This window comes from Tenrec ecaudatus, chromosome 8 (genome assembly GCF_050624435.1).
Source record: "Tenrec ecaudatus isolate mTenEca1 chromosome 8, mTenEca1.hap1, whole genome shotgun sequence".
NCBI lineage: Eukaryota > Metazoa > Chordata > Mammalia > Afrosoricida > Tenrecidae > Tenrec > Tenrec ecaudatus.
This window is the reverse complement of record NC_134537.1, coordinates 123,410,034-123,423,952: the sequence shown is the minus strand read 5'-3', so window position 1 is coordinate 123,423,952 and position 13,919 is coordinate 123,410,034. Positions and strand designations below refer to the sequence as shown.

General features: G+C 39.0%; 1 protein-coding gene across 2 annotated transcripts in view; it reads right to left on the bottom strand.

Annotated features, from left to right (window-relative positions):
- Positions 1-13,919, bottom strand: part of CFAP97 (cilia and flagella associated protein 97) — a 30,597-nt gene that overhangs the window by 15,182 nt on the left and 1,496 nt on the right. For both annotated transcript variants that reach the window (XM_075556822.1, XM_075556823.1), the window contains exon 2: positions 4,446-5,506. In XM_075556822.1, the coding sequence (XP_075412937.1) occupies positions 4,446-5,490 (1,045 nt within the window). In that variant the 5' untranslated portion in view covers positions 5,491-5,506. The remainder of the gene's footprint in view (positions 1-4,445; positions 5,507-13,919) is intronic.

Here is a 13,919-nt window from a genome sequence, read left to right as displayed (position 1 = left end):
GAAGTACCTATTTTGTAGAATTTACTAAAGTTGTTAATTAACCATATATTCAAGCCTTTAAAAATTTAATTCTAAAGGAAATTAACATCGAGCTAGTCTTCCTAGTGTGTGTGTGTGATTTAAATTGTAAAATAAAATAAAGCTTATTCTTATGAGATGGTAACAGACACATCTCCTCTCTCCCATCTTGTTACCAGTTCTGATACAGCTGTTCCCCCAACAGCACTCTCTACTTCTTTGCTAGGTTCACTAATTCATTGCAATGGCTAAACACAACTCACAGATACAGGGTTTTGTATGCATATAAGGTTTTGTAATGTATATAAGGGATTACAATTCAGAATCAGAAGCAACTGAGGATACAGTTATTCTATCAGAGCAGTTTTTCTCCAGTCAGGCCTTTCTTCCTGGCCCTCAGTCTTTCAGCCCTGCCCTGTGTTACAACTGTTCCATACAAACACATGTTTGGGGGAAGTGTTACAAAGCTCTTTAGCTCAACCAGTAAATGCCCTTGAAGCATCTTACTCAGTCTACTAGCAAGTCTCAGCCCAAAGGTGTTCAGCTCCCACACTATCAGTTGTAAAACATAGCTTCCCAGTAAAGACCTGGAGGTTACCTCATTCCGGCAAGCGCTCGTTCTGTGAGTTGGCATCCCCATTGTACCCAGCTCATTGCACTGCCACATACCTGATTCTCCTGCCACCATTTCACTGGTGTTGCTTCTCACTGTCTGCACTGTGATGTCACAGTTCTGTTTACTAGATCTAAGAGGTTCTCAGTGTAGAACCCAGGGCCTAAAGATGTGTTCTCTGTTCCCTCTCTCTTACTGGTGGTAGTGAAGTTCCCCACCTTTGGGGTGGCTCATTGTAAACGTAGTGAGACGATAAAACTGATGAATCCCTTGTTAGGGTTCCATATACATCATTTGTATAGTACCACCACCCCCGCCCCCCAAAAAGGTTGTCACGAACATTTATTTGCATTATTAGCAAGCTGTTCAATCCCTTTGATGGCCCATAAAATACCTCATTTGCACAGCCCTACCCAATCCTTTGTTGGAGATTACAAAACCATGGGGGCAAAAAAATCAGTGCTCCAAAGCACTATACAAATATCTTCATGCTAATCTAATTTTTTAAGTATAGCACATTAGCTCCTCTTAATAGAAACACTATATGAATATTAATATCCTGGTACTAAGATTTTCCAAAACAGCCACATTATATGCTTTAGTATCTTAAAAACAGCAACAAAATGCAATGACATAGAGTCAATTCTGACCCATACAAATTCTATGGGTAGAACTGCCCCTCTGGGATTTTGAAAGTTGTAAATCTTCACAGGAGTAGAACACCTCATCTTTCTCCCATGGCAACAAGGAAAATGGAAAAAAAACAGCTAATGAATTGATGTATTTGGCAAAAGAAACCTCCAACCAGAATGCTGAGGGTGTTTGTTTAGCCACAATAAGATAAGCAAGCTAAAAATGGATTGGTTTTCATGCACAATTTAAAGAAAATATAAAGGGATTAGGGACTTACAGGGTCAAAACTTCTCATACATGGTCTCTCCCAGAAGATTACAGAAGTTGCAACAGAGCTGTAACTGAGGCGTTATATTCAAGGAGCCTCAGCTGCTACACAAGTCCAATTTAGATCTTGGAGCTCAAGGCTGGGAATCGCTTGAAAGGGAGAACATATCCAAATCATGGCAAACCGCCTGCTAGAGGAAACTATACTCCCTGGGGTTTTTGATGGATGTTTCTAGTAAGCAAATGACTAAGCTTTTTTTTCAAGGCACCTATGGGTTAATGCAGACTTCCAACCTTTCCATTTTCAGTCAATCATGTTAATGTTTTGCACCAACCAGGTTATTTTTTGCATGTGGAAGAAATAGAACTATGAAAAGACTTCAAAATGTGGGAAAATGGAATTAAAAGTTAATGAAATCTTTCCACAAACATTTGGAAGCCTCCACATAAATGTGTGGCAAGAAGATGTACTAAAGAGATTTTAGAAAATGTCTTGCACTTTTATGTCATGTATCAAAAACTTGAGAGAGCTTGTGACTATTTCAGCCAAATGTATGGCAGAGATACTATGTGACCTCTGATTCTAGGTTGCTGAAGGTGATGAGGTTTGGGCTGTTTCCTGGAACACTTGTGTTTGGAGCTGAGTCGACACATAGAGTCCAGCAACCCGAAGGCTGCCATGTACGCAGAAGTCAAGCCACATGAGGAAGCCCCGTGTGTCCTCTGGTCGGTGAGCCTAGTTTTCAAATCACCCCAAAACCAAGGCTTTGACACAAGTGGCAAGTACTCAAATGAGCCCAATTCCCAGTTGTCAAGTCATCCCTGGTCTTTGAGTCTATCTGCTGAGCCAGCGGTTCTAAACCTGTGGGTTGCAAACTCTTTGGGGGTCGAACAACCTTTTCACAGGGGTTGCCCAACTCATAACAGTAGCAAAATTACAGTGATGAAGTAGCAGCTAAAACAACTTTATGGTTGGGGGGGTTCACAAAAACAAACTCAAGAAAGATCAAAGACTTAAGTGGAAAACATGGAACTATAAAGACTGTCAGTGAAAAAATAGGGACAAACTTAGGGGCCCTAAGACAGGGCATAAAGACACTACAAACATAACAAAAAACACACCAACAGCAGAAGATAGATGACTGGGGCCTCCTAAAAATTGGACATTATGTGCAACAAACTCTTCATCCAAAGAGTAAAATGCTTCACACCAAGAGTAAAGAGAACACAGGCTGGGAAAACATTTTTGGCTATGACTGATCAGACAAGGGACAAATCTCAAAAATTAGTAGAAAACTTCAACATCTCAACAAGAAAATCATATTTTTATAAATATGCAGAGTACCATATATACTCGTGTATAAGTTGAGTTTTTCAGCACATTTTAATGAATTTTTTGTGGTAAAATTAGGTGTCTCGGCTGATATTCAGGTCAGCTTATACTTGAGTATATACGGTATATGAACAGAAACTTTATTAAAGAATACATTCAAGCAGCCAACACATATGGAGGAATGCTCAATTAGCCATTTGAGAGATCCAAACAGTGAGATATCACCTCACCCCAGCATTAACAGTTTAAAAAAACAAACACTGGTAAGGGTGGAGAGACTGGAACCTCATACACTCTTTACACTGTAAAGTGGTATTATTTCCTCACAAAGTTGGAAATAGAAATATATGACCCAGCAATTCCTCTATGGGGTACATACCCTAAAAAACAAAGAGCTGTGACATCAATCAATACATGCACAACATTGTTCATTGTAGAACTATTCACACTAGCAAAAGGATTGAAACAGCCTAATGGCTATCAGTGAAAGAAAACGAACTTTGGAATATAGACAATGGAATACTATACAATGTTACGAGAATAACAGTGAATCTGTGAGAAAATTCATAGCATGGATCAAATTGGAGGACATTATGCTGAGTGAAATTAGTCACGCACTAAAGGACAAATATTGTAGGAGACCACTATCATAGATACTTGGGGAAAAAACAAGAAAAGGTTTTCACAATAAAAGCCTTTGATGGTAACAGGGTAGAAGGGAAAGAGAGGGAGGGGAAGTTAATGGAAAGCAGACACACGTTGACTTGGGTGAAGGGGAAGGCAATATACACTAAGAGGGAGGTTGGCAAACTATGATGAAGGCAATGACATTGGGAGGAGTGAAAGAAATAAAGGCAACTGAAGCAAATACTGTTGTATACACAATGATTCAACAGTAGAGATCTAAGAGTAGATGCTTGGATATAGGGTTGTAGGCTAAACAAGTGTGGGAAAGTGAGGAAAGTAAACCAACAAATATATATGTTTGACAGAGAATATTTGTATATGTTTACTTACTTTGCTGCAAATATATCTATGAATTTATGAAAGCACACAGGGGGAAAAGTTATGAAAACATCTTAGACATAACCATACCGTGAGGGAATGGCCTGGAGATCAGATATCAAAGGCTTTAACTAAGTCACCAGGATAGGAGGGTAGAGAAAACAGGTCTGTATTGATTTAGGTCCTAAAATACCACTGACTGCTAAAAGAAGAAACAAATCTGTCTTGCAAAAGTACAGCTGGGATGCTTGTTAGAAGGATGGCGAGATGTCATTTCATGTAAGGCATATCAGGAGAGACCAGTTCTAGGAGAGGGACACTAGATACATAGATATCAGACCTTGTATAGAGTTACAGCAAAAAGAAGAGGAAGGCCCTTGACAAGAGGGGCTGACACAGTGGCTGTAACAATGGGCTCAAACAGAACAATTGTGAGGGTGGCACAGGACTGGGAGATGTTTTGTTGTGTTGTACAGAGGTGTTACGAGTCAGAACCAACTCAATGGTATTTCACAACAACCAATACACAAAGTTTGATATTTAAATTCAATGTAAAATTTTTTAAAAGAAAGTTACCTTTCAGAAGATGATTTAGGTCCATGGTGTCATGTAAGACTTTTTGTTTATGTCTTTGGTCTAAATTGGAATCCAACGATGAAGACTTTGAGGTTGAGGTAAGACAGGGCCCACACTTTTCTTTCCCTTTTCTGGATGATTTCAAATGTCTTGAATTATCCTTTAAATCCTCACCATTTTCATAAACTTCTTGACTCACATTTTCTTGCCTTTTAACTTTTACTTTTTGATCATTTGATGCAGCCAGTTCGAAAGACTGGATAGGGCTGATGTCTGGGGTTGAGAGTGGAGTCACATCAGTCACAGTATCTTCAGATTCCTCAGTTTCGCCAACTTTCGGCTTCGCCTTTATAGGCTGTGTTCCTCTTGATTTTATTCCTGAATTATGTCTCTGTTTGGGCGATAAGGAGATTACACCAGAAACACGTTTCTTTAATGATGGAGAAGTATCAGATACATAGGCATCAGACCCTGTATATGAACAATCTGTATCTGAATTTGAAGATGAGGAGGACAAAGAGGAAGAGGAAGAAGAGGAATGACTTTGGGGGTATTTTTTATTTATTCCTGTTTTGAAGTTATTAGCTGGGTTGGCTGACTTGGCTCTGACCTGGGGTCTTTTCCCATCATCACTGCTCTCCTCACCATCCGTGTAGTAATCGTCGTCACCTTTTACAATCTGGGGGATTCTATTTGGAATGGCTAAGTGCATTTTATGTCCTACTGGAGCGTCACATTGCTTCTTTGATCTTGAAGATGTCATCAAAGTAGAACAACTTCGAGCTTGTATACTATCATTCTCTAGAGGGTGCCCTTCTGAAGGAAATGTCTCTTTTATTCCATTTTCCTTCTCAGTAAGATGACTTTCCTTGGTTTGTAGTCCAACTTTCAAGTTTATGTTTTCTGTATCTTTATTTATTCTCCCTTTAGGATCAATCTGTTTGTTAAACACTAAGTTACTTTCACATTTCTTCGTTTCTTCAGAGTCACTGTCAAAGAAAGAATGATCAACTTCCCCTTCTGATATGTATCCAAACTGGTCCATGATGGCAACAATATTTCTGAAAAGAAAGAAAGCGCAACCATAAGACTAATTTCTAAACATATGTAATTTTCATTTACTGCATAACTTACCCACACAGGGAAGTTTGGCTAATATATGTCCCCACAACACTTCCAAAATAATAATAAACAACAAAACAAAAATAAAACCTCAGTAATTGTGAGGCTACAGAGGTAATAACAATTTGTATGAATAATTTTAAAAAATAAATACAATAGCCTAGTTCACAGAAAAATAAATCCAGAGCATCAAGGCAGGCATAATACAAACAAAGATACTTACTTGAGCCATAAGGAAAATAACCCAAATCCCAAAAAACAAACCCAGTGCCATCAAGTTGATTGCAACTCATAGTGACCCTACAGGGCAGAGTAGAACATTTTTGGGTTTCCAAAACTATAAATATTTATGGGAGCAGATAACCTTATCTTTCTCCTGAGAAGCTGGTCGGCTTGAACCACTGACATTCCTGTTAGCAGCCTAATACTACCCCACAGTGCCACGACAGTTCTTTAAGGAAAGCCTAAACCCACTGTTGCTCAGTCAAGTCTGATGCATAGTGACCCTATATAAGGTTTCTAAGACTGTAAATGTCTACAGGTGCAGTCTCATCTTTCTCCTCAGAAGCGGCTGGTAGGTGTAAACCACCTCTCTTGCGGTTTAGCAGTCCAACACTTTGGGTATTCCCAGAATCCCCGAGAAAACTTTTAAAGTTAATAGAAAAATTCTGCAAATTTGCAGGGTACAAGGTCCACAAAAATCAGCTGGGTTTCTATACATCAGCAACGAAAAATCTAACAGGGAAATTAGGGAAACAATTCTACTTACAATAGCAGCTAAGAAAATATCTATAAATATATATAACCGGAAGCATAAAGGATCTTTACAATGAAAATGGTAAAACTCTGCTGGAAGTCATTTAAGACTAAATGGAAAGATGCTCCATGTTTATGGACTGAAAACTACATATTGTCCATACCACACAGAGTAACATGTACATTCAATGCAATCCTGATCAAAACTATAACACTCTTTGTTACAGAAATAGAAAAGCCAATCTTCATCTTTATATGAAAAGCAAGAGGCTCTGAATAGCTAAAACAATGTTGAAGAACAACAACTTCGGAGGACTCAAACATCCTGGTTTAAGATATACTGTTATAGCTACAAGGGAGAAAGGAGGCTTTCTATTCCCATTAAGTTAGTTTTGGAAACTCAGAGGCAGTTTTGACTTGTCCTATAGGAGCCCTGGTGGTTATGTGTTGGGCTGCGATCCACATGGTTGGCAGTTGAAATCCACCTGCAGCTCGGTGGGAGAAAGACTGGAGTTTCTACTCCAGTAGACAGTCTTGGAAACCCACAGGGGGATGCTATGAGTCAGCACTGACTCCATGGCAGTGCCTGAGTGATAGTAGGATCACTATGAATTGGCATTGCCTCCATGGTAGTGAGTTTGATTTTGGTTTGATATAGCTAGAATAATCAAAATTCCCCGGCACTAGTATTATAATAGACAAAGACCAATGAAATAGAATTGAGATCCAGAAATAAACCCATATATTTATGGTCAGCTGATTTTTAACAAGCTGCTAAATTCAATAAATGGTGAAAGAGTCTCTTCCATAAATAGTGCTGGGCAGATTGGATTTCTGTATCTAGAAAAGTGAAACAGAATCCTTCCCTCATACCACATACAGAAACAAATTAAAAAATTAAAGACCTATATGTGTAAACCAAAGCTATAAATATTAGCAGAACCAACAGGGGCAACACTGTCAAGCCTAATTCTCAGTGAAGAATTATCTAATAACAAACAAAAGCACAAATAGTAAAAAGACAAAAGTGGGAACTTACAAACACTAAAAACTTGTTCATCAAGTGCCATGAACTGATTAAGCATTGGGTTGCTAACCAAGACTGGCAGCTTGAATTCACCAGTTACACTTGTGGGAGTAAGCGGAGGCTGCTTGCTTCTTTAAAGGTTGATAGCCTGGGAAGCCCCATGGAGCAGTTCTACTTTGTCCTATCTAGGCTCTCTTTAAGTTTGGAATCAATTGATGGTAGATTGTGGGTCCCCACCCTCAACCCCACATCAGTTTGGCTTTTGTCTTTTATGCATCAAAACACTTTACAAAAGAAAAGACAAGGTACAGACTGGGCAAACATCTTTGAAGCCACATACTTGACAAGAATTCTAGTAACATATGTGTATACACCACACACACACAAAACTTCAACAATTTAAACAAAAAGACAATCAAATCTTAACATAAGCAAAGTGCTTGAGTAGACATACATTTCACCAGAGAGGGCATCAAACACATGTAAAGATGCTCAGAGTCATTAGTCATCAAAACCAAAACTCACTGCCATCTAGTTGATGACTTATAGTGACCCGATAGGACAAGGTAGACCCGCTCCTTTGAGTTTTTGAGACCTAACAGGAGTAGAAAGTCCCATCTTCCTTATGCAGAACAATGGGTAGTTTTGAACTGCTGTGCCTGTGATCTTAGCCCTACAACACATAACCATTACGCCACCAAAGCTCTTCAAAGGAATAAAAAATCAAAACCACAGTGAGATACTATTTTACTCCCACGAGGACTGCTAAGAAGAAAGGCACAAAATTAACAAAACCCAAAATGACTAAGTGACTTAAAAATCCTCTCATCCCTTCTTTAAAAGGAATAAAACACCTACAGCACCTATACAGGCTTACAAGAAACTCAGAGTCAAAACATCTGAATAAAACTTAATTTAAATGTTGATTTACCCTCATGCAAAGACAAGAAAGAAAAGACTGTATGAGGATAAGTAAAAAATACTGCTGTTAAATAAGGTTGCTGTTAGGTGCCATGGAGTCAGTACTGACTCAAAGCAATCCTGTGTACAACAGAATGAGACAGCACGGCTCCTGTTACAGTTGGACCCAATCCATCTTAGAAACCTTTATGTAACAAAAATAGAGAACTGCGAAGCTATTGTTTCTTCATTTAGGTCAACTCTCTGAAGCTGGTGTTTTTATCCCTCCTTGTCTTCTCCACAAAAGTCTGCACTTAGATTTATACCATGTCAAAACAGCTCTTTTAGCATCTTGAGGGGCTCAAATTTTGTTCCATTTCAATGTTTTGGGTGGAAAAAAGAAGAAATCTAAAAAGGTAAAATCAAGGAATAAATATGAATGCATATATGTCTTTGATCACTAGCAACAACTTTTTTACTTCCAATATATATTTCAGTGTGTTAAATATGTCTCCTTGTGTCACATAAGTCTGTGTTAAAAAGGGGTCTGGTTTAAGATATGATAAGGCTTCAAAAAGTTTATGGAAAAAAATTTCACTATCTAACAAATCTATTTTTTTATAACCCCTGAAATCCTACACAGTTTGACCTCTAAAGCTGTTATCCTGTGGAAAAAATGAGGGCTTTTTGGAAGGCAGCTGATTCATTTTAGGAAGCCAAGAGAAAACAGAACTAGTACCAGAAAGCACAAATAAATTCTAATATGCCTAGAGTATTGATTATAAAGGAATTAATTTAAAAGGGCTTCCACTGGCAACTATGAGAAAGATGAGGCTTTAAGCTCCTGTAAAGATCTACAACTGAGTGCTCAGAGTTTAGACTCAAGTACAATTCCTTCCTCTGATCTTGTATTTGATTATTTACAATCCTTGGATCACACAGACTGGAGTACTTGTTATAGCTGACCTGCTGTGACAAGTCAGTAAGACTCCAAATGTGATTCCTTCTGATAGCTGGGCACCATTGTCATTTCTTTACTATACTTTGCTACAGCACCCATATATTCAGTGATCACTTCATGAATGCAAATATTGAACAGGGCAACATCAATCAAGTCAGTGGTTTAGAATTTAAAATACTTCCCCACCCCCAGCCAGTTCTGGAGCTTTAGGGCTTGGCTCAAGGGGAGTCCCTCTGGGGCATGGGGGTACAGTGAATGGTATGACCCTTTGCTAGGCATGCCTACAGACCAGGGTATGCTGGGCCACTCTAGGGTTTCCCATATGGGTGCCAATCAATTTCTTCCCTTTTGCTTAAAAAAAAAAAAGAATTTAAAATACTATTAAGAAAAGAAAAATATACATATGCAGGACACCTTTTTAGATTACAATGCATGGATGTTCAGTTATAAAGATTGAAAAACTTCAAAGTGAATGACCAATGTTTAAGAAAACAATGAGGGTTCGACACAAGTAAAAAATGTCAATAGCACTCATTCACTAAGGCAAAACTATGTCTTTAGAATTAAAACATGTCACAAAAATCAAAGAACATATGAACACAGTAAATTTATTAGACAATCTCAAGAGCTTGTTTATCCTGATAGTAGTGGTCTCACACAGTGTTTGTCATCTCGTGATTGACTAACTTCACTCAGCATAATGTTCTCCACACCCATAATTGTCATAGAGTGCTTTGTGGTTTCATCACTGTTTCTCAGTGATGCATAATATTCCAGGATGTACGTACCGAGGTTTTTTTATCCATTCTTCTACTGACAAACTTTTGGGCTGTTTCCAATTCCTTGCTATTGTGAACAGTACTGTCAGGAACGCAGGAGAGCATGTTACACACGGCTCTTACTTTTTTAGGATACATACTCAGCAGAGGTATTGTTGGATCGTATGGGATTTCTATTCCCAGTTGGTTTAGGTACATCTGTATCTCATTCCACAACGGTTGTACATCTATTATCTTTCAATTCTATTTTCCATTAATTTTTTGAAGCCCCTTCATATATGTATATGAAGCCATCATATAAAATCTATTTCTTCTATTACTAACAATACTGTTGTGACAGCCATAATTTATTTGATGGCAAACAATCGGTAAGATAACAAGATCCTACCATCACAGACATATTTTTGCAGGAAAATATTCACCAATATGGTTTTAGAGAACAGTCTGTTGCAAGAAAAAGGATGGTCTGTACCGTGAGAACAAGACACATATGCCAGTGTCTGTCACATTGTTTGCTGGATTTATTTTCCATGTACCAGCTTTTCTAACATATTATATTGGGGCAAATCTCACCACCAATTAAATGAAGTAGTTTTGGGTATATTAAAAAGTATTACCCTAGGTAACAAAAAATTTTAACTTAATACCCCCATCCTTATCTGAGCTTGTGACCAAAATTCCTTTTCAATTTTTTTATTATTTAAACAATTTATTAGGGGCTCATACAACTCTTATCACAGTCCATACATACACATACATCAATTGTATAAAGCACATCTGTACATTCTTTTCCCTAATCATTTTTTTCTCTTTTCTTTTTTTACATTTTATTAGGGACTCATAGAACTCTTATCACAATCCATACATCAATTGTATAAAGCACATCCATACATTCCCTGCCCCAATCATTCTCAAAGCATTTGCTCTCCACTTAAGCCCTTTGCATCAGGTCCTCTTTTTTTTCCCCCCTCCCTCATGTGCCCTTGGTAATTTATACATCGTTATTTTGTCATATCTTGCCTTTTCCGGAGTCTCCCCTCCCCCCCCCTTCTCTGCTGTCCCTCTTCCCAGGGAAGAGGTCACATGTGGATCCTTGTAATCAGTTCCCCCTTTCCAACCCACTCACCCTCCACTCTCCCAGCATCGCCCCTCACACCAAAATTCCTTTTCTAAAGTGTAGTAAATTTCAAAAATTTGTGGTAAATAGGACGATTCTGAAGTTATCAACTTTGAAATGCTTCCATTCTGCTTTCCTCCTTACCCCTGCCACATGATGACATAACAAAAGAATTGCTGTTAGTTGATCATTGATAACTTTACAAGAAACCTATGTAAAGTTCCTTATGATGGTGTTCTAAAACCAAGCCCACTGCCATCAATTGACTCATATTGTTCCTACATGGGGTTTCCGCGGCTATAAATCTTTGCAGAAGCACAGCTTTATCTTATCTTTCTCCCTCTGAGTTTGCTAGTAGACAGTGCCCCGCAGAGCAGAGCACAGCAGAGCAGAACTGCTCCCCAGGGCTTCTGAGACTGTACCTCTTTACAGAATGTGTCCTTCTTTCAGAGTGGCTGGTGGACTCAAGCTACTGACCTTTCAGTTAGCAACCCAACGTGTAACCTGCCTCACCAGCACAAACTCACTGTCATGGCAAATTGATGCCAACTCATAGCCACCCCCTCAGGGTTTCTGAGACGGGAAATCGTATCACGATTAGAAAGTGTTGTCTCCCTCAGAACTGCAGGTGGTTTTGAAGTCCCAGCCTTGTGGGGATCTCCGTCCAACCACACAGCACATACTAAGTATTAGGGCTAGTAATACTCTTTCCCACCATTATTATTCTCCTAGTTCCCCAACACTCGTGGAAGAAAATGACTCTACTCCTTTTCCTGGAATGAGGACACAACTATCACGAGAGTCAATTCTGATTCACAGTGATCCTGTAGCACAGAATAGACTGCCCCACAGGGTTTCCCTGTTTTTCATCTTAATAAAAGTAGATTGTCAACATCTTTCTCCTGAGGAGTGGCTAGTTAGTTTGAACTCTCAACCCTCCATTTAGCAGCCAAGCACTTTAACTATTCCTTTGCGGAAACAAAAACCCACTGCCATTGAGTGGATTCTGACTCCTAGTGACCATACAAGGTTTCTGAGGTTGTAAAGCTTCACAGGCGCAGATAGTCTCATTTCTCTTTCAAGGTGCCACTAGTGGGCTTGACTTGCCAAGGCTCTTTTCAAGAAATCAAAAGCCTAGTGAAGCTCAAGGGATTTGCACAAATAAAATTACTAGTTAGTGGCAAGTCTGCTTTTACACTTTTGAATAAAAGAGAACTGAGATGGGCAGTTGCAAATAAAGATTCAAAGGTTCTGGTTAAATGGGCAATGCAGTTAATAGAGCTACATAAGATAGCCTTTGCTACCTTCTAAACACTGTGCTAAGCACGTCTACATTGATTAATTCATTCGGTACCCATAGCTGTATTGACAGAGAAGAGGAACCTGAGCAGCAGAGATTCATAGATATGATAAGTCACAAAGCTAGATTGTAGAAGAGTCAAAATTTGAACCTAGGAAGTCTAGCTGGGGAGCCAGCATATTCCCGGTGTTTCTATTTTTACATTGAAGCAAGTAAAATTTAGTAACAAAAAACTAGTACCTGTTGCCATCACACCAATTCTGAGATTTACACTCAGAGTGATCCTTTTGTGTGTGTTTCCATCTATAAATCTTTATGGAAACAAAAAGCCTCATCTGTCCTATCAAAGAGTTCTACCATGAGTCATTTCTGATCTAAACTTCACCCGTTACTACAAGGAATAAACCCCCTACTTGTGAACAGATCTGTGAGGTCTGAGTGGTTGGTGCAACAAATTAGCAAACCCAGGAAAAGTAGATCATGTCCTGGGAGGGCGACTGGTATCAGATTCAGTAAAAAGGTAGGCAGGGTAGAGGCATGGCTGACCATCACTAGTCAGTCATCAGCCCTGTGCTATTACTAATAATCATTCTCCCTCCCCACCTTCTGTCAGAGGATGAGTAAAGTCCAGTGGCCCCACATCAAGTCTTTTTTTTAATGACTTAAAGAATAGGAATTAATGCCTTATAAAAGTAATGTCTAAGGAAAAAAGTACATTCAGCTACTTGAAAGTCTGTGAGACAAAAGACTTTAGACCTGTTATCTGCAGTCTGAGGTAGAACTTTCATATATGGAATGGGCTGTTTTGTAAGATGGAGTCACTAGATAATTCACTAAGAACAAAACCTGGATTGCCCACTTGCTGAGATGCTGCAATGGAAATCCATCCAATTAGGAGGAGACGGAATTAAAGAATAACATTTTATGAACTGGCTCTATCTTACTATCCATAAGACAAATTATAGATATTTCTCTGAAATTGTTTTTCCATAACTAATAATTTCTTGGTTTTTCTTATCAGTTTGAGCGCTAGTGATGTCCTACTCATCTTCATATTCTGAACCCCAAACCAAATTCATGCCAGCGAGTCAATATCGACTCACAGCAATCCTGCAAGACAGGTTAGAACTGCCTTCTTTAAGTTTCCAACAATGCACCTGTTAACTGGTGTAGAAAGTCCCATTTTTCTCCTGAGGAGAGGCTGGTGGTTTCAAACTGCTAACCTTGCAGGGATGCAGCCGAACTTGTAACCATTATACCAGCACAACTCCTTCATTTCCCTAGCGCCTGACTAGTATTAGGTAGTGGAAGAATATCTACCAGATGAAAGAGTTTGGAATTCAGAGACTTAAAGATGGAGTCCCAGTGCTGGTCTTCGCTGACTGTGAAGGCAGAGAAACCCCTTAAATTTCCCTGAGCTAGTTTACGTAATGGTTCACCCCTAACTGCCCTCTCAACTTGCGTTTGGAATTCAGAGACTTAAAGATGGAGTCCCAGTGCTGGTCTTCGCTG